At 38.4% G+C, this 21,695-nt stretch overlaps 2 protein-coding genes across 2 annotated transcripts; both read right to left on the bottom strand.

Moving 5' to 3' along the window:
* Positions 1 to 1,976: 1,976 nt before the first annotated feature.
* Positions 1,977 to 5,147, bottom strand: LOC117420613 (fibronectin type III domain-containing protein 9-like). The gene is made up of 2 exons (XM_034034103.3): positions 4,974 to 5,147; positions 1,977 to 3,281 (listed from the first exon to the last, which is right to left on the bottom strand). Exon 2 carries the CDS (start codon positions 3,266 to 3,268, stop codon positions 2,600 to 2,602), a length of 669 nt encoding a protein of 222 aa, XP_033889994.2. The 5' UTR covers positions 3,269 to 3,281; positions 4,974 to 5,147; the 3' UTR covers positions 1,977 to 2,599.
* Positions 5,148 to 7,774: 2,627 nt separating this feature from the next.
* LOC117421071 (magnesium transporter NIPA2-like) lies at positions 7,775 to 20,716 on the bottom strand. Its single transcript, XM_034034980.3, has 6 exons — positions 20,263 to 20,716; positions 12,784 to 13,038; positions 11,421 to 11,477; positions 10,578 to 10,668; positions 9,649 to 9,809; positions 7,775 to 9,431 (listed from the first exon to the last, which is right to left on the bottom strand). Exons 1-6 carry the CDS (start codon positions 20,306 to 20,308, stop codon positions 8,797 to 8,799), a joined length of 1,245 nt encoding a protein of 414 aa, XP_033890871.1. The 5' UTR covers positions 20,309 to 20,716; the 3' UTR covers positions 7,775 to 8,796.
* Between the last annotated feature and the right edge of the window lie 979 nt (positions 20,717 to 21,695).

Raw genomic sequence — 21,695 nt, 5'->3', positions numbered from 1 at the left:
AGTGACCAACAGATACATATTTGTTTTATACGTTTATGGAAATATGTTGCACTTATACAGAAAGAAGTTCACCATAGTCACAAGACCAGTTCTCTTAGTACTGTGTCTAATGTGGTGGCTCATAAACTGACAACCACAAATTGAACACAAGCTCTCTTACAGTGTGGTCCATGCTTTTGCTCAGTTGTATGAATTTTCTTTTGTTGTATTTAATATCAGTCTATGCACACCTCAGTGCACCCTTGCACCCTATTTAAATGGCAAACTATACCTCTTTGATCTCCGCATATTAGAACACCCAACTCATTTCAGGTAAGCCAGAGGTAAAAGGTTCATTCTGTATGCCTCCTTAAGAAATGATAATACTCCAAAGTGTCAGGGAAATGATCAAGTTATTCAAATGGTTAAACTGCAGTGTGCTTTGTAACTGCTGATCGGCTGACATTGCTCATACATTTTAATTTGAGAGTCTACTAATTAGGTATGAGCGAAAAGCAAATAAATGAAAGGCTGTGCTTAAGCATTACAAAGGCTAATCAGTTCTAGTTTGATGCGGTTAATAAACCCAACAGCCTGTTTTGTTTGTGTTGCTATGGCAGACAGTGCTCATCAAAACCGCAAGAGGAAAACAATTCTGAAAGCTACAGTGTCTGGTATCTTATTCTGAACATTTGCACTTAGGGGTGTCAAGAAATCAATAGTCAATTCAAAACTGGACATGGCAGAATATATCTAGTAATAATGACTTGTAGTAAATACTTACATCTACAGTAATAAAAAAAAATAATAAAAAATGTCTTATAGATTTCTGCAAAAATGCAGTCCTGTGTGGCTTTGTCGCATTAACAATACCACTGGGCTCACATTTCATTGATATATATATATATATATATATATATATATATATCTGTATATAAGGTATACAGTATGTTTTACTTTATTACTGCATGTTGTATTCATTTTTTGTATCTGTGAATGTATACAAAGAAATATATCATTTTAAATAATTTTAAAAAGAATGATTGCTACAACTAATTAGGTAGCATTGTCTAAAGCGATTTCTTTCCAATGGCTATTCAAAGGAAGAAAACCACAACCAAGTACTAATAATACCTTTTATAAAACGGCTCCAGTGTATTGAACAAATGAAGAAGAAAAATAGAATGGGTTGATTTAGTTCTCATTCGTGTAAAAAAAGATTTCCAGAACCATAAAAATGTTGGGTTCTAGTTCTAAAAGGCTACAGTCTATAGTCTAGTTCTAAAAGACTGTACAGTTATAGACCAGAACAGTACAGTAGTACTAGAGAAAAATAACATGAAATACATAAAAAACAAACAAACAAAAAAAAACGTTTGTCTAATTATATTACTATTTTGTACTGGCATGACTGTTAATTTTTGACAAAGTAACTTAATTATTATAAATTAAAAGTTTAAAAAAAAAACACAAAACGATGTGAAAAAAATGGCCGCCGAGATAGACCCTTATGGAAATGGATAATACGTTTTGGTGTGTACAAGCCAAAAGTTAGTCACCCTGAGCCCTCGTCTTAAAGGTCCAAGGTCTTGTTTAAGGGAAATTCACGTTCTTAAGATATTTACAGTACAATGTAGGCGAGACACTGCGTTTGGTCTTCTAAATGAACCACTAGCTTGTATCAGGAAAGAAGGACAGTTGTTATGGCCTAAAAGGGCTTACCTTTGCTAACATTCTCGTAATCAGTGTGATGGTGCATTTCGAATACTGCATTGTTTGATTGAAATAATTGTATAATTTTATCATGTACAGAAATAAGAGGAACATAAGAACATAAGAAAGTTTACAAATGAGAGGAGGCCACCTTATCACCTTATATGGGACAGTATCAGTATTGAAAACAATTTAAAACTGATGCAACAAATATTAAACTTCATAATAAATAGCTGTATTGTTAACTTTTTATTAACTCACAAAATATAAGCTCATTAATTTTTGAATGACATTTAAATACATACCATACACATACTGAATAAAACAATGTATACCAACTAAATTAAACTACCTTTATTAATAGCTCCAAAAGGAATAATTTTTTCCACGCTAAAAAAAAAAAAAAAGGTTATCAGTCTGTGGGGTCTGGTGACTTAGTAAATTAGGCAGGCAGATCCCCTCTCTACAGGCATGTAACCTTTTGACTTTGCACACTGTTAAGTCATAATATCAGCGAGCTTGGTTAGTGGCTTACTGTACTTAATACTAGGAAAGCCAAAATGTCAATGCCTAACATGTGATAACAGATTTTTAGCATCGAACAAACCCAGTATATTACAATGTATTTTATTTTATTTTCTTTGGAAAAAGTAGTATACTCCAGTAAAAATGGTCTACCCTGTGTAAATATAATGCTTTTTTAAAAATATTATTTTCAAAAGAACATCTGTGGCCATATGTAAAAAGAATAAGTGTATCAGTATACAAAGCAGTGGTATTTATTTGCAGGTTTACAAGGTTAAAAATATGGCCACAGTTAAAAAAAAACACACCACATGTAGAAGCAGATTCCTTCTTTTGTTCAGTAAAAACTACAGCATATGAACAAGGCTAAAACACACATTTGCTATTCATGGATACTCTGTGGTAAAATGGCCATTTTATCTTTGTCTTTGTTGTAAGCCAGCACACCCTTTGTCCCAATCAAGTCTTCTGATTTGCCTTCTGTTTGTTTTTCCAGGATTGACAGGGATGGGATGTCGCAATGGTCGTTCGCAAGGGCAGTCTCAACATTACCCCCAGGCCAGGCTTGGCCACTCCTGCCTTGAAAACTAACAGTCTCTGCAGAGCTGTATTGTTTCCTTTTGCATTTCCTGCACCACAGCTTGAAGCAGCCATGAAGCAGCACGATGGCAGTTATGATTAGGAGAATACTGCTGGTAAACCACACCACTGAAGCCAGGTCTAACGTCCTACTAGTGAGAACCACAGGGTCCTTGGCCAGTGTGTGAAAGATAGCACACTGGTCCCTGGAAGGCTGGGACCCCTGGCACGTGACACAGAGGATGTAGTTGGTTGATGGTTTAAGCCTTTGCAGAGTTAGAGAGCTGCTACCCAGCGGAACCTTTTCCTCACGGTGAAAATTCTGCCTTGAAAAGCCTGACAAAATACTGTTCCAAGTCGGGCGATATATAAGCCTGTAGAGATTAGCTGGGCAGGTATAAGGATTCGGTGGCCAGGAGACTGAAGCCGAGGTGAAGGAGATGTTCTTTATTTCAAGGTTCATCTTCTGCATTTTTTAATTTTTTCTAAAACACAGACAAACATAATGATTACTTTTAGACACTGGGCTTGATCATTTTCTTTCTGTACATAGATTATGCACAAAGTAGGTTTGACCACAAATGTAAACAGTCATCTTCATGAAAATATGTCTTAAGACACTAATAGCTTAGTATACACATGTTTCATTTAATTAAACACAATTCTATTATACTTAAATTAAGGGATGGTGAACAGAAATAAATTGAACTCATATCTCAAGATACAAGAGAGATTCCATTTGGATGGCTTCTGACATCTCTATTTACAATTCAATTCAGTTCAGTTCCTTGTTTTCATCAGGCATAAAAAACAAGCACAGTAATCATACATTCTCACAGACCAAAATACAAGGGAAAAATGGGTATTCAAGATCCAATTATCTGTGGCTGAGCACCATCTGAGAAAGACAGATTTGACCTTAGGTAAGAAGAACTACAGTACAACACACTGTACAGTTTGCACAGTAGAAAGGCCGGATCACCAGTGTATAACTTGCAATAATGTATACAGTATTCGTTTTGTGTAGCATATGAACCCACTCAGTGCTCTCTAAGAGGCCATTCTATACTGTATATTACATCACCACACCAATATCGCACAGCACTGGTTGTATAATTTTGTAATCTGTACTGACAGTTGCAATTTTACCCAAAACATTTAACCTAATCCTAACCTTAACTAATAAGACATTCCTGAAAAACAGATAAATATATCACATTTATGAAACCCTGTAAATTATTGCCTGGTAAAACACATATATCTCTTGCTTTGTGTCTTTGTGGCTTTACTTTCTTCTCCTGCGTATTTCCAGTCATACCCACTCCTAAACTCTGACTGAATTCACAGTGTCTACTATTCCCTCTGTCAGCCTCTTTTTCTAGCATACTTGTTACTATGGTAACGTAAAGGCTATATCTTGCAGGCATTAGACTTTCCCATGTCCATAATAATAGCTTTTTAAAAAGAGTATAAAAACAACAGCAAAACAAATGTGTTTCTTTTTAACATAAATGTAAACATTGACAACATTTTTGCAAAGGTTTGTTGAAAGATGACATGAGTATTCCCCATAAATCTGTGGAGGTGGTAGGCTCTGTCATTCAGGGGGCAATTAGTGCTCAGAAAGTGGATTTGTTTTGATTGGATGTTAGAAGAAAGCATGCAGATCATGTACCAATGTGCAATGTATCAATAGTAGTTGTAAGTATAGTGGTGACACATGATAAACAGTTCAGGTATAAAGTATAGCCATGTAATCAATTATCAACACTTATTTCTAATGTAAACCTACAAATCCTCCCCCCCATGCACACACACACACACCATCCACCACCATCACCCCCAATGAATTAAGAATATAAAGACAGTATTGAGGCATTTCATTATATTGCGTCTTTTTCATATTCAAGTGTAACTGACATAAATAGATACCATAGTCACAGAGTAATGATACACCTCTATTATTGTGATATTTGCATCATCTGCAGCTGCATCATTTGAATTATTTTAATTGATATTTAATTTAGCTATCAGGGGAAATAAACACTATATTCTTTATGTTTATTGCATTGTTAAATAACACGGCACATTCTGAAATACCATGGGTACTTGCACTGCTGTAGAAAGAGAAAATCTAAGGAAGAGAAAAGATTACATAATTAATGTTACTTGCTCACCTCCACAATCCAGGGTTCGTCTGTGATCTTTAATAATTCTCTCACACAGTGGTAGAAACTACAGATGTTGCAGTAGATGAAAAATCCAAAATATTAATAATTTTATAACAGAGCTCTATTCATTTTTCCAGATGAAATATCATGCCACGTGTTTTTTTTTCCCAAAAAACTGTACTGTAATCAGACACAGCTTGTGTGATGTGGAGGAGAGTATTTAAATATCCAACACCTGCCCATAGTGACGTCAGCTGCACAGAAATCAGCTCTTTTAAAAGAACAGTGCGGGAAGACTTCCAGAACCCACAACATATATTTTTCAAAGGCTGTTCTGTGCAATATTGTATAAAAGTACCATACATTTCCTCATATATGCAGATTGATGACAGAGATTAGAACTGAGATTGGATTAGAACCGCTGTGGTTATACTCATACCTAAAACGCCACCGGCAGTCATTATGACGGTTACATTTTAAACAACATCAGTATCAAACATCTGCACAGCCGAAACGCCATATTTAAATGAACAATTAAACATAAAAGGGTTTATTTTCTAACTTACTACATAAAAAGCACTACTTAAAAAAATGAAAAACTGTAATAAAATAGACATTTCAAGAGAAACTAGTGTGTAAACAGGTATATGTACATACAAAACTGTACAAATGAAATTATTTTTTAATTTAAAATGAAAGTAACATGTTTTCTCTTGTGTGTGTGTGTCACTTGGTGCAGCACAGAATCCAGGTTGAGCAGCAGCACTCTGCAGCTTTGCAGTTTTCTGATCGAAATGTTTCTGAGAAAACGCTGTGACTAGCATCAAGATGAAATCTCTCCTACTGATAGTTTCCCCGGTGCATTCCTTGTACAAAACAAAGAAATTGATGGCTGCCAGGTAAAGCAGAGATAACAACAGGTTTCTATATAAATAAAAAAATAGAATACTGTAGGTTATATTCAAAATAAAAACATGTATTGTAAAAGGCAATCAAAATAACTGCTTTGGCGGTTCTAGGTGGGCAGGATTATAACTTCCTTATTTTCGTGATCCTGCCTTTGAAATGGCGTCAGGGTATTTAATACATGTATTTAGAAAAAGTCATGAACAGACAACTGCATAACTTTCAGACAGAGACTTTCAAGCAGAGAAATTTAAATTTTTGAAACCCGCAAAACTGGCAAAATGACTGCCGTGCCGGTTCTGGTGTTACATAAAGGCTACAGAAAACTAGCACTTCTGGAGAAATAACATCAGACTATATTGTAGCGTTGAGTGGAAATGAAGGAGGCTCACACAGGAGTTCCAGGCTCTTGTATTCACGGTTTATTAAGCCAGGGCCCTACACTAGGCAGGTTAAGCGTGCTGATTTACCAGCTAGTGGTACAATTGCTGCTGAGCAGTGTAGTGCTACTCAGACTGTGACAAAATGTCCAGTCTCCAGCGCGCGAGGGAGAGCCACACCAGTTTCCAGTGCGCGAGGGAGAGCCGCACCAGTCTCCAGCACGAGAAGGAGAGCCGCACCAGTCTCCAGCGACTGAGGGAGAGCCGCACCAGTCTCCAGCGACTGAGGGAGAGCCGCACCAGTCTCCAGCGACTGAGGGAGAGCCGCACCAGTCTCCAGCGACTGAGGGAGAGCCGCACCAGTCTCCAGCGCGCGAGGGAGAGCCGCACCAGTCTCCAGCGCGCGAGGGAGAGCCGCACCAGTCTCCAGCGCGCGAGGGAGAGCCGCACCAGTCTCCAGCGACTGAGGGAGAGCCGCACCAGTCTCCAGCGACTGAGGGAGAGCCGCACCAGTCTCCAGCGTGCGAGGGAGAGCCACACCAGTCTCCAGCGTGCGAGGGAGAGCCGCACCAGTCTCCAGCGACTGAGGGAGGGCCTCACCAGCCTCCAGAGATAGGAGACTACCTGCTGCTCCTGCCTCCACCGCTACAGGGAGACTATCTGCTGCTCCCACCTCCGCCACAAGAGAGAGACTAACTGTTGCTCCCACCATTGCCTCCCAAGGATCAACTCCTACCCAAGCCTGCACCGCCCGGGGAGGCCAGCTCACCATCGCCTGGGGACGCCTGTTCACCATCGCCTGGGGATGCCTGCACGTCACCACCTGGGGATTGTGGTGTCCACCAGGAGAGATGGCCATTGAGGTAATGTGTGCTGCGCACAAGGTGGGGAGATATGTGACGGGGTACATATCCCCTGTGCACATTATCTTTTGCATTATTTTTTATTTGTGTTATTATTTAAATGCAGGACGAGCAAAGTGCCATCTGCCATTGTTTGTTATTGTTTTATGTTTGTGATTTAGTACATCTCATGGGAATGTGTGACTGTTGGCTAGTAATTATTTAATTAGCTGCCAGTCACGCAGGCATATTAAACTTGTACAAAGTGTGTCCGAGGGGTTAATAAGATAATTGATAGGTAGTTAATCTCTCGGCCACCACTATAAGAAACCAGCAGCTTTTGCAGACGGGAGCGTGTCAGACTGAGTTGCAGAGAGACTTGTCGCACGTAAAACAAACTGCAAAGGAACAAAACGAGTGCTACTTACTTTGAACCATCCTGAAGGTACTCGTGTCCTTTGTTCGTTTGTGTTTGTTTATTTTGGCCAAAGTGCCGTTTTCTTTTGTTATTTGAAAGTGTGTTTATTATTCTGTAAATAAATACTGAGCGCGGCTAGCGACTCATTCAACCCACCAGTACGTTGTTTGTTTGGATTCATTTCCTGGTCTTACATCATCACCCCACAAGCCATTCTACCACATATACACATGTCATAACCTTATCTTTCTTTCTTCTGGCAAAATAACTTCATTGCATATACCATTTATTATATACAAGCCATAGAATATAACATTCACAATATACCTTTACAATAATTAATTTCAGTGATACACAGTTAATTTCTGGGAAAAAAAGTCACAACAGAGAAATTCAATATTATGATAATTAATATTAAATAATAATATAGGTTGTACATTTATAAAACTACAATATTATAAAAAATTCAAAAGTTATACATACATAAAAGTATAAATGTAAAGTTTGTTAACATACAGAGACAGTCCAATATTTAAAAACGTTTTTTTTTTTCTGTTGTAATTTAGCATCAGTGTCTGTCTCCCCGTGGTTCAACAAGGTGTTGTTATACATTGACAAATCTTTTAGGTTTGGAATTCACCTACCGCACGATAATGTTCGCTATAGAAGTAACCTAACAGGCTGACAAAAACCTTGAGGTTTATATTAACCCACCTATCACCAAACTACTGACCACCTACTCATATTTTATCTGCACTTATTTATTTTTGTTTCAACCGTGTAATATAAAATCAATTTTCTCACCAACACTCAAATTGTCCTTTGAGTGATTTGTTCTAGAATCACGGAACGCGGAAATGGAATTATTGGACACTCCTCAGAAGAGTTGTGTCTTAGTGAAGTATTGTCTGAAAGTCAAATGGTAATGGGTTTTATGAGTGATTTGAATAGATTACATTCTGACAAACTATTAGATATTCATATATATTCACAATGCCAGAAGATGTCTTACTATCATGAATTAGTACTCAACAAATGTGTAGATTGAACATTATGGGGAAAAGCATCATTTTGTGTTGCGCAATTAATTTCATTTGATAGCTCTATAATATGAACAATATGATATTAATATATATATATTTATTTCAGAGAAAATGTAATAAAAATTATGTGCTGGAGCAAAATATTTATATAACAGGTCCTCAATGTAATGTGCAAGCAAAAATGTGTCTGGTGCCATACCAATCACATAAACATTTTATAGAGGGACCTTTAAATATGTTTTAGTGGCTATCCTCTAGCTGTTCTGTTTTACAGCAATATATATTTTCATTCTCATGCACAATGCATTGATTATCCATGTTTTCCAACAGATTGTGTTGTTGGTCATCAGGTCCACTCATTGTTACATGATAGCTGCCCTTGTTAGCTGAAGTTGGTAGCAGCTCCCATGTAAAGTTCAAGTCTTTAAAGGCTTGCAAGAGAAATATGCCAATGATTATGATGCAGAATCCACTGAGGTTGCCAAATATGTCTGCCACACTCATGCTGTTCCATTCTTTGAAAAGAATTACAGAGCATGTGACCACCACTGTGGTGAAAAACACATAATACACTGGTGTCACTACTGATGTGTTGAAGGTGTCCAGCGCTTTGTTGAGGTAGTTGATCTGGGTGCTAACTGAAATCGCCAATGTCGCTAGAAGAATATAGGCCAATGGATCTTTGTATACTGGTTTTTCTTCAAGTAGCTCTTTGATTGCGAGACCCAGGCCCTTCACAGAAGATACAGAAAAGGCTCCAATCAGAGAGCAGATGGAGATGTAAATCAAGAGGTTGCTTTGTCCCTTTTTTGGAGCAACGGCACACACCAATACCAATGAGATTGTGATTACAATGGTGGCGAAAACTATAAAACCTGTAAATAAAAGAAATGCATATATTTAATGCCCACACATTTAAAACAGGTTAGTCAAACAAAAGAATATGGTATTATCCTACCACATCTTAAAGTATACAGCAAGTTTTTATTATGTAAGTTTCAGAATTTACTTGACTGCCTCCTTGCAATACCAACAGTCAAATATTCTGCGCACACTCCATTTTAAAGTGGCTACACCTAGTTATATACTGACCTGTGTCTTTCAGCTTGCTTCCCATGTCATGTAAAGTTTTTATTTCTTCTTCTCGTGGAGCGTGTATTACCATTACTGTTGATCCCAGAAGACTCAGCATGCAGCCCAGTTTACCATGAATATTAAGCTGCTCATCCAAGCAGTAGGAGGAAAGCACTGCACTGTTAAAAATAAACATATATATAGTAAATATGGACTGGAGAGGAGGGTCATAGTGGAAAATGATAGCCCCGAGGGAAGACTATTCTTACCGCAGGGTGAGGGAGTTGCACCCTGGAGGTAACAATAGTCTTCCTGGGGATCATTTCATTTTCCACTATGAGCTGAGTGTGCAGTACATACTTAATATATGAATCAGTCAAGAAAATAAGTGAGGCCAGGTTGGATAGTAAATATGACTTTATATATTTTGTTTAAATATAGCTGATACAGCATAAATAAATAAATAAATAGATAAATAAATAAATAACAGAAAATGTTTTTGAAGTTCATATAGCACTGTTATAAAAGTCTTTTTGGCGTACAGCTCTCCGTCTGGCCCACCAGTTGTATTGCTAACATCTAACAATGACAGTATTGGCAGCTTTTTAAAAGACAATGCTTCCTTTCTCATTAGGCAGAATTGTGTGGGGGATATAACACCACTGCGTTTTAAACCCACAGCCTACAAAGTGATAGCAAGCGAGTGTAATTACTTGGCCATGTACTCATCACATGTCAGCTCTACCTCATTTTGTCATTTCTACCTAAACCACAATGTGCATGTAGCACGTTTAAGCAATTTGTGACACTGCACTTTGAGTCATTAAAATGGCCCCCTTTTACAGTCTCCTAACAAATTGAGTGTTTTTTTTTATAAATTGAATTGAACCTGTCTTGCCCGCTCAAACTATCTGAACATCAACTCACATTTATAAATGTGTCTATACCTTATGAGAACGCTCAGTGCACCTAAGGGAGTGACCAGTGTGGCAGGTGCAAAGGCATAGGCAGCAAAGTTGGCTACTTCCCCTGCTCCCACTGAAAAGAAAAAGAGAAAAATCCACTGACAATGAATACAAAAATATTATATCTGGGTTGTCTTTAACAATAGGGGTTCTACGTATCACAGTATTTTCTTTTGTATCTAGGTATTTTCATTTCATTTTTTCAACTTTCAACTTATTTGTATATGATCGTTTCTCCTTAAGGTTAGTATATTGGATTTAGTCATGTGAACCAATTTTCTATGAATAGCATGAAATATCTATTTTCATAATTTCACTTTAATATCACATACTATCACGAAATAACAAGGTGTTGGTTTAAAAAACACTGCTTGGTGTTTGTACTTTTCTATGAGCTTTATTCGCCTCTGTAGAGCTGGCAAGCTAAGTTCCCATTCATTAAATGCATCTTAAATATTGTATCATTTTCAATACATCTCTTTCTACACAATGTATTTATATAATACATGACTTGAAAAAAAAATACAAAAAAATGACATAATTGAAATGAACAAAATCACAACAAACTCAATGATACATTGGGTCCAATATCTTTTAAGATTCCATTTTCTTGTGGAAATAACTCTCTTTTGTTCAATATGTTTGCACACTAATATTTATTTAACATTGAGGTATAATATTGTTCTTTATGTAAGCTGCATCTCCAGCTGAATAGTACTACAGTAGGTACCATTTTCTGCAGTTTTGACTAATAATAATGGAAAGCCACTGTTCGCGTAAATGCCTTATTACACCTTATTCACACAGTTACTATCCACAACTTACTGGTAATAAGTCCAGCCCACCACATCCATTCCTTGAGGTAACCGTGGCCCCCCAGTCCTGAAAAACAAGCACAAATTACAGGACTGCTGCATTAATGTGTGTGTTACCTTTTATTTATTTATTTTTCTCCCCAATTTGGAATGCCCAATTGTTATTTGTATCCCGGTTCTCCGCTGCAACCCCCTGGCGTCTCAGGAAACGGAGGCTGGAACACGCGTCCTCCGAAACGTGCTCCTGCCAATCCGTCATTTTTTTGCACTGCAGATCCACAGCGGGACCACCAGAACTATAGTGCCGGAGGACAACACAGATCTGATGGCTCCACTTCAGAACCGCAGGCACCCTATTGGCCACAGGGGTCGCTGGTGCGCGGGGAATCGTGGATTCCCCTGCCGACCTAAGCCCTCCCTACCTGGGTGGCGCTCTGCCAATTGTGCACCACCCCCTAGGAACCCCCGGTCACGGTCGGCAGTGACATAGCCTGGTTTCAAACATGCGATCTCCAGGCTATAGGGCGCATGCTGCATCCTTTACTGGATGTGCCACTCGGGAGCCCCCGTGTGTGTTACCTTTTTGATACAGGGTGGAACATTATTCTACTTTACTGTCTTTTTTTCTTTTTCTTTAGAGTATCCAATTATTTTACCCCTGATTTTCTCCCCAATTTAGAATGTCCAATTATGTTCCCTCACTGCAGCACCCCCACACAGCTCAGGTGAACTGAAGGTTCAGTGGGGGTCCTTCGATTCCAAGACCCAGCCAATTTCCTCTTTTGCACCTAGGAACTCGAGAGTGGATGTCAGTGAGCTACTGGACCCCTGGAAGACAAAGACCAGCCCTGCAGGTGTCCGGCTGGGCTCACCAGACGCCTGGCCAGTACGGTCCGCTGCAGCTCGATGAGGAGAAGCGGTCCCTGCTGTTTGTTTCCTCCCTAACCCATGGAAGCGCCAGAGCCAATTCGACGTTCCGTTTGTAATCCCCAGCGAAGACCAGTGACTCCCCACAGCCAGGACATAAACCAGCGTTGTACGACTGACCCTGCACACCACGTGGCTGTGTTTTTACCAGATGAGCCACTCGGGGACCCCAAAGTTACATTCTTTTTAACACAAGCAAAAATCAGGTATATAATACAATATGAAGAGTTGGTTGTAATAAAACATAAAAATATATATTTGTACAAATATAACATGCAAGTAGTACTAGTTTTCATAAGTAATTTTGTTGGTACACTTAGTAGGCATTTCAAATAATGATCTTAGTAGAAACAAGAACAGGGGATTATATAGAACACGCATAATGTGATATTACAGAGAACTGGAGATGATTAAAATAATCATGTTAACAAATCAGGAATGCTTACCTGCTCTAGTTGTTCCCCTTTTAGCCAATTGCAGGAGACCCTTCTTCTTGAGTATAAAGCTGCACCCAATAAAAACACTTGAGCTCATTGCAAGGACCAAGCCAATGTAGATGTTGTTGAACTTATCATTTGCTGGCAATGATTTGTCCAGGTTGCTTCCATTTGAAATGTTCATTGCCTTCAGGACATATACATTGGTAACTTGACACAGGGCCTGTGCAGAGGAGGCTGGGCAGGCAACAGATAAAATAGCTCCTGTGAATAAAAAAAAGAATCAAATACCAAGAATAGTATTGAAAATATACAAAGTACAGAGAACAATGTTTGTAAAGTGAGTGTTGTTTATAATCTATTACAGCAGTAATAAAGCTTGTCTCTTTTGGATGGCCATCTTTAATAGAAACCAAAACAACACAGAGAAGCTATCCTGAACTTTTGTATTGGCTGGTTTTGGGTCAATGTTGTTTTTTTCTTTGTTTACTCAGTTTAACATGCCGTTTAACATGCAGTTTCTTTATAGCCAGTAAGATGATGTGAAAAACCCAGGTGCAGTGGTGATGCGGTACTCAGGAATGATAGACGCAAGACAGTTCACGGTGAAAAAGCAGCTCTTTATTTGCTGACAAATAATAATACCTGGCTCTACACAACGATGTGTATCGCTCAGGCAAACCAGGGGGTTCAGTCCTGAAATAATAATACACTAAAGAAGATACACACAAACACAACACGGTCACAAGTCCAGAGTGAGTGCTCTTAGTGAAAGTGGTGATTTACAGGTTTATTCATGTACAGTGGTGAAGTGGAGTCCGGGTTTAATTGCTGGCGGTTAAGCTACAGCTCCCGGAGGTTAGCCTTCTACAATGACAAGCACAGACAGTTAGCAACAAACAAAACACTTAACACTCATGGTAATGAATTACTTCTGTTTCCCAAACGGGTCCTTTCAGTAACTACATCAAAGGAACAGATTACATCGTCACATCCCCTATTATACCTTCAGCCATGCCCCCTGCGATGTGTCAGTCTCCATGACTGACACATTGCGTACTGCATTAGGGTGATGACTTCGGGCATTGTGACTCCACCCCCTTCCTGGATGGCTGGCTTCTGAATGACCCTGGAATGAACTGCCAGACCATCCAGTATGAGGCACACTGTTCCTGTTATACCGCGTCCTCATAGGTCGGGAGGGATATTGTTGACTAGGATTAATTCGCTCTCTGTCACACCCCCATATTTAGGTTACTGGGTTCATAACAACTTTGAAATACTCAGACTACTAACATCATACACTAGTTTTGCAATTATTCAACAATACTAACCTTAACCCCTACTCATAATTTACTTTTGTTGAGGAATAATGGTTGCGATAGTTAGAAATGTATCTGACTTGGCTCATAAATTATCTTGAATTAGTGGAAAGTGTTTATCTTACAGTTCACTATGGTTATAACAGTCGCCTAGCAACAGTGTTTCCACAAACAATAAAGTCCTTGGAGGCTTCTTGTGAAAATATTATTCGAAGTACATCTCCCAACTAAAACCTTAATTAACAGCATTGAGAAAGAATAACATGTCACCCTCCTTTACAGGAGGTCAAAAATGAATTCTACATGCCGTTTATTACAATACATTAAGCAAAGCAGTGGTTCAGGCAGGGAACTCACTTTTAATCAGTCAATCAAATCAAGCTTATTAAGTGTTGATAACCAGGCAATTGTCAATCAAAATAGCAGTACCTTATCGCTAACAATGTAATAACATGTCCATTGATGTGAAGGAAAGGATTTAAATCTTATCTGATCCATTACCTTCCTGCTGTGAGTTTGAGTTTGCCTCCTCCTCCCAAGCCTCCACCTGTTTTTTTGTCTTCCTCTAAGGGGGAGGGCAGCTATCCTGCCCCCTGCCCATGGCTTCCTACAGTCAGCCTCTCCACTTATCAGTGGAAAGATTATGAGCAGGGGTTCCCCGAGGCGAGGCCAAAGACCTATTATACAGTATGTTAAATGTGTTAACCAAGAACATATAATATGCATAAATGTGTTATCATGTCTAATCTGTAATAAATATTCTATCTATCACATGAGTTCCCTGATTGAACTTTTGCTATCATATCGGTGACATGTACAATAATGTATTATCTTTTGGAAATGGTTGAACATTCCTTAAATATTCTGCAAGATAAACCATTCTGCAGTAATGTGCTGTCAACTAAAAAAAGGAACAACATGTAACCTAAAATGACATTTTCTTCTACTGTTTATATATAATTGCAGACACCAACTCAATAGAATAACCTCATCAGATTTCTAATACAAGCTGTTTCAACTGCACTTTTGTCCTAGTTTATGCTCCTTTAAGGTTTATACATATTAATCTCAGTCCATTAGTTTGAGAAGTTTTCTGACTGCACTTTAGTGGTGACAGCATGGTGTGTATAGGTGGCAGCTGTTCCTAAAATTAGCCGATAAGAATAGGGCAGATGGGTAATTTCAGAAGTGAGGTGATATTTCATGAAGTAAAACAAAGAGGGAACACTATCTCCCCATCCCCTGAAAGCGCTGGATGGATCTTGCACAGAGCAATCTGCAGGACAGTTTCTTGCTGAATACAGCAAATACTGTCTGTTAAGTGCTTGTAGCTTACAAAATAATTCCACACATTTTCCCTGCCATGCACATCCATGCGATAAAATACTGTTTAGCAATAAAGGGTTTTATTTAATTTTAAAACGTGACATCTGATCCAGTGGATTTATTGTTAATGTCCTTGTTTTTAGATTGTCTTTTCTTTTACAAGTACATTATTTAAACAGTTGTAGCAACACGTGGGGGCGTGTAACACTATTTTTTTGGAACCCCACTACCTACTCTTTAAACCTACTTTAAACCTAATTAATGCTTGACCGTTGGTATGAGGTTCTTACTGTGGAATGCAGTGTTTGGTTTTCACCAGACATAACGGGGCCCATGTCGGCCAAAAAGTTCCACTTTTGACTCATCTGTCCATAGCACACTGTTCCAATAAGCAATGGTTTCCGCCTTGCTACTCTGCCATGAATCCCATTTTTGCCCAGTGTCTTTTCTGCTGGAGTCATGAACACTGACCTTAGCCAAGGCAAGAGAGGCCTGCAGATCTCTGTTTTAGGGTTCTTTGTGACTTCCTGGACAATTTTACGCCTTGCTCTTGGAGAGATTTTGGCAGGATGGCCACTCCTGGGAAGATTCACTACTGTCCCAAACTTTCTCCATTTGGACAATATGGCTCGGACTGTGGTTCGGTGGAGCCCCAGAGCCTTAGAAATGGCTTTGTAACCCTTTCCAGACTGATAGCATCAACAACTTTTTTCCGGAGGTCTTCAGGAATTTCTTTTGTTCGTGGCATGATGTGCCTCTAGAATCTGTGTGCTGACAACTTCACTCTGATGGTAAGGGCCAAAGTTAGTCAGATTTATATTGGGCAGGGCTGGCCCAAATCAGCTGGTTAGAAATAATACACTGGGCGCCTTGGGTTAGGTTATGATTGCATCCACTCTATCATTAACTTATACTGTAAGCACATTCAACAAATCAGTGTCATGAACAGAAGGAAGAATGCACAATGCTGATTTAAATACAGGTGTATTTTCAATTAAAGTAGTTACTATGGCAGCAGTCCTCCTTAGAGCTAGCTCTTGTAAACATACAACAATCAGAGTGCTGAGAATGTTGACTCACACAACATAGCGTTTTCACCCGTGTTAAGGATGATTTTCTACACACATGACTACAGCGAGGATGGAGAGCAACACAAAAAGCTAAAAAATTACCTCATATATATTTCAATGCTATCTCTTTGTGCAGTGTTGACACTCACATTGAAAAACATGGTAGGGATTTTCTTTTTTCTTTTTTTGCTTTTTGTGTCGCTCGCCTCACTCAAGTTGTGTATGTATAAATCCACCTTTATTGACCATTTAGCAGATAACCAATAAGCAGTAACCAAGGAAGCAAAGAACACACAACTATCAAAAACCCATTTTACCAATAAACGCACAAAAAGGTCAAAGTACATAAGGCTGAGGCGATGCATCGATGTATCGTATTATTTGACAACTATCGATAGTCAAGCTTGTGCATCATTTTTGTGTAAAGGTTTTAAGCAAATAAAAGCTTTTATTTTTTATTAAAATTGGAATCAGCCATTATTTTTTGCATTAAGCACAGAGCTTCTCTGCTCCCCTCAGGTCTGACTCTCTGAATCTGCATGCGACTGAGCTCACCTTCTCCCCCCTGTGAGTGTTTACTGATGGGATTAGATATGTGCAGGAGTTAAGACAGCGTGTGCTAGAATTACAAATACTGTATCGACCGAGCTTCAATGCCTTCTGATGTTTGACAATTGTTTTCTAAAGTAAGACGGCAAGAAAGAAAAGTAAAGAAATTAATGTTTGGAGTACTCCGGTAACACAACTAATTTGCGTGACCATTTAATGAGATGTAGAGGTCGCGCTAGCCTTTAAAAATGTGCATTTGTAAAAAGCATACCATCTCCAAATCTGCATTTTCACCATAAAAATGTGTTGTTACACATGTTTTAGATGATCCTCACGTAAACGAGAGTGTTTGCTGGTATGACAGTTAAAACCCTGTTCTGCTGGTTCACAAGATACAGGCATTGTAATTGCAATTGCTGCAAGTTTTGCGAAAGCAGGAAAGATGTCGGAATAGTTCTCAATAAAAACCCTGCAGGCCTCATCCATGGTCTTAAAACCATAATTTTTGAACATGTGTTTTACTTTTCCAAATTCTTGGCTGAGAGTCAACACGTAAGATGCTCTGATACAGATTAGTGAGTCGCTACCAGGGACACAGTGCTATATGGGATACTGAGACCTCCGCTGGGTTTTTTTTTTTTTTAAAAGAGGATGCAGGGAGTAGTGGAACCGTTTTTACACGTTTCATTGCATAAAACTACTTTGTAATATAAATGAAATGATTGGATAGAGAAGAAAAGGGGAAATGTTGTCTTTTACATCTGCATTTTAGAAAAGCATTGCTGTTATTGTTTGCGTTTTATTAAAATGTCCTATGCAGTTTTTCTCTTGATTGACTGTTACTCTGACAGGTTATGGATTTAAACAACTTTTTGGGGGATTTTGCTTTGACCGCCTACTGGTACAAATCAACACAAATAAGTTGTATATATATACAGCACCCACTCGATATATCACAGGTGTCGAGGTCCAATATAAATCTGCTATACATCGAGGGCCGGGATATAGCGAGACACCCATAGAAAAACAAATAGGCCAACAAATACTGTACAACCACTCCCTCGTTTTATCGGGGGCATCAAGGTCCAATATAAATCCTCTACGCAACCCGCTTCTTTCATTTTTCTTATAAAAAGCAGCACACCATTTTAATTTGTACAGCGGAGGGTAATTGCTTCTTAAGTCTCCAATTCATTTCATGAGTCTTCCTCTCCTTTCTCAAATGTACAAATCCGCTGCATTGAAAGAATCCCATTCCAAACATAGGAGGCTTGTTGCTTGGGAGCTGACGTCACTGCCCTGTGACTTTTGCTTGTGCATTGCTGCGTATATGATAACAGTATGATATTAATTCTTTGCTTTTATTTGTTTTGTATATTTTTGTCTGTGACGTGCAGTACGAAATAAAACAAACAGTAATTCTAAGTGCAATTGCCTATATATACTGCAGCTAAGGCATGCGCAGTTAGACTGTAAAAATGTGGAGCCAACTGAAGGACCGCGATATATACAAATCTGCAGTATAGCAAGGGGTGATATAACGAGGGGTGTGTATATTGTAGCGTGCACGGGGGAAGGCAGCAGCAGGGCTGGTAGGTGACGTAATCACACGCGAAGATATACGCTATGCTTTAGCGCGAGAGGTCCCGGGTTCGCGCACGCCCTCCGCCTGTGTGTGGATTGCCTCGCCCTGTATGATGCGCCTGCCTGTGTTAACTGAGATATTTCAGTTTTTTTTTTTTCTTAAAAATATTTTCCAACATAAAACCAATGTCACCTTACAATAATTGATTCTGAGTTTCAGTGTTTAAAAAAAAAAAAATATATATATATATATATATATATATATATATATATACACACACACGCATATAATATATAAAATTAGGCATCGCCCCAGCCTTAAAAGTACATGATATGCTCTCCCTTACGGAAATGTCCTATAGGATCCTATAGTAGTACTATAGGACACTCTATAGGACTAAAAAAGTTTTAAAGAAATCTTATAGGATTATTTTTTTTAAAAAGTATCCTCCTATAGTACTCAAAAGGGTCGCCCTTCAGTAGTACTATAGGAACATTGTCCAATTTACTATAGAACTTTCTATAGGATTTCCTATAGTTCTTTTTTTTTTTTTTTTTTTTTTTAGTACTCCAATAGGGGATTTCCGTAAGGGCTGCTGTACACATAGGGGTATGTTTCTGTTTTGTTTTTTGTTTTTTTTAATTGTAGGAATGTTTGTTTATGTTATCTTCTATGTGTTCATGGCATTTAAATAATAATTATAAATAAATTAATAAAAACATACCTGACGACGGTATCGTGTTTTTATGTACTAATCAAAAATGCAGTTCGTCACATACGGATTCCCAATTCGCCTCATGTGGCTATGGCAACGTATTCCCCACACGTGCCTAGTGGCACCAGCTACAGTCATGCACTGGGTGTTTTTAATACATACCCACCTCTGTGCTGTCACTGCCCCTACAGCCTCTTTTATCACGAAAACCGGTGCAGCCGGGGTAACTGCACAGGGACCCACACACTGATAGGGCCCTAGGTGTGTCCGTAAATTTGAAGGAAACAACTTAACAGTGATAACATCCTTCAGATTTATATTTGCAGACGTTACCTTCATATTCATATAACTGTAGCTACCAGTGCCAGTAACTCATTTTCTATTCTCCGTCGTTTCATCAGGTACTGCTATTCTCTTAATTATGGGTCACAGGTCCGCGGTGAGTGTGTAATATTAATACAAGTATACAAGTATAACTGCAACTTCACATTGTGTTGTTAAGCGCTGTACAAATGCAATCTGACATACATTTTTATTTATTTTTTAGAACAATAATTAGGTGTAAAACCACATATCTTATTGTTTTATACAGTTTGAGGTTTGAAATAAACGTATCAAGACTTCGTCACGCGAGTACAAGCCTATAGAACTTTACAGCAAATGCAACAGTTTTCGAGATAATTTAATCAATGTCATTTCAGACATTCTCAAATACAGTAATGTTAAAAGACAAAAAAGAGAATGGGTATGTCAGCTTTTTCATTCTTTTGTTTTCATGACATTTCAACAATAATATCGTCCACCCGCCCCGGTAAAAATAAATAAATAAATAAAAATAACTATGGATTGATTAATATTCATACTTGTAAATACCAATAGTATGTTACATAACTAACGATACTTAAAAAACAAACACCTTACCCTGTGTACATTGTGGATGTGCCTGGGCTACCAGAGGTTCTCCCATTTTATTTTCCAAGGTGATCTCCAGCGTCAAACTTATTGCGTTTTATTTAAAAACCTACAATTGCCAGATCGCTTACTATAACTTCATTACTTTACTGAAGTGATGTACAGAAACAAAGGTGACGTGCAGCAGGTCCGTATAATTACTGACTCCGATGCGTCTCTGGTTCAAGGTATTGTAAAGTCTTCATGTTTTAAACATACCGTTTTTTTTATTTAACTCGTTCCCTTTACCTGCTTTTGCAGGGTTTTTTTTTTTTTTGTAATGTTAATACTAGTGTTTGCCAGAAGTTGTCATTTGTCTCCCCACCCACTTCACTGTAGTTAATGTGGTGCTGAAAAACACGCAGTCTTGCGCAGGATAACTCCACAGCAGAGACACCAATTAACTGAATGTCAGGCTCGTGGTTGTAGAATTTTTTTTCTCCAGACAGATGTCGCTTGTTAAGTTAATGCGCTTGATTTGCATGACGTCAATGTGATCTTGCTTTTATGTTCTGTACCACATCATGCGCAAGACTGCGTGTTTTTCAGCACCACATTAACTACAGTAAAGTAGTAAAGTGGGGAGCAGTAAAGTGGGCAGCAGTGTGGAGTAGTGGTTAGGGCTCTGGACTCTTGACCGGAGGGTCATGGGTTCAATCCCCAGTGGGGGACACTGCTGTTGTACCCTTGAGCAAGGTACTTTACCTAGATTGCTCCAATAAAAACCCAACTGTATAAATGGGTAATTGTATGTAAAAATAATGTGATATCTGTATAATGTGAAATAATGTATAATGTGATATCTTGTAACAATTGTAAGTCGCCCTGGATAAGGGCATCTGCTAAGAAATAAATAATAATAATAATAATCATGGATCATTACTGCTGTGTTACCTGTTTGACAATGTGGGCAATAACCCTTACACTATCAGTGTACTAGTGTGGCCATTTTGTTAAAAGTTGTCAGGATGTTAACAATGAAAAGAAAAAAAAATACAGGTACATTATTTAAACAGTTGTAGCAACACGTGGGGACATGCAGGTCTAAATGTTTCAAAACCCTGCTACTTACTCTTTAAATTAGTAGAATATAACCAAAGTTGATAAACATGTTTTGTAGTGTCAGGCAACATTAAACTGGATACTCGTATTTCAAAATGAACAGATTAATTACTTCTGGGAATGTGCAAAACCAAAAATGTCATTATGATTTAACCACCCAGTACTAAAAAGAAATACCCCATTTACTGTACATATCTGCTGCAATAAAATTACACCTGAAGAAAGACCAAACTTATTACCAGATACAACAAAAATTTTAAATGCTACATGTGTTCATAGGAGACTGCAAAAAGACACCAGGCTAGGCTTTTTAGTATATATGGTGTGGTGATGGATGGCAG

This window comes from Acipenser ruthenus, chromosome 1 (assembly GCF_902713425.1).
Source record: "Acipenser ruthenus chromosome 1, fAciRut3.2 maternal haplotype, whole genome shotgun sequence".
NCBI classification, from domain to species: Eukaryota; Metazoa; Chordata; class Actinopteri; order Acipenseriformes; family Acipenseridae; genus Acipenser; species Acipenser ruthenus.
The sequence above is the reverse complement of the archived record's forward strand: the minus strand, read 5'-3'. Positions and strand labels throughout refer to the sequence as shown.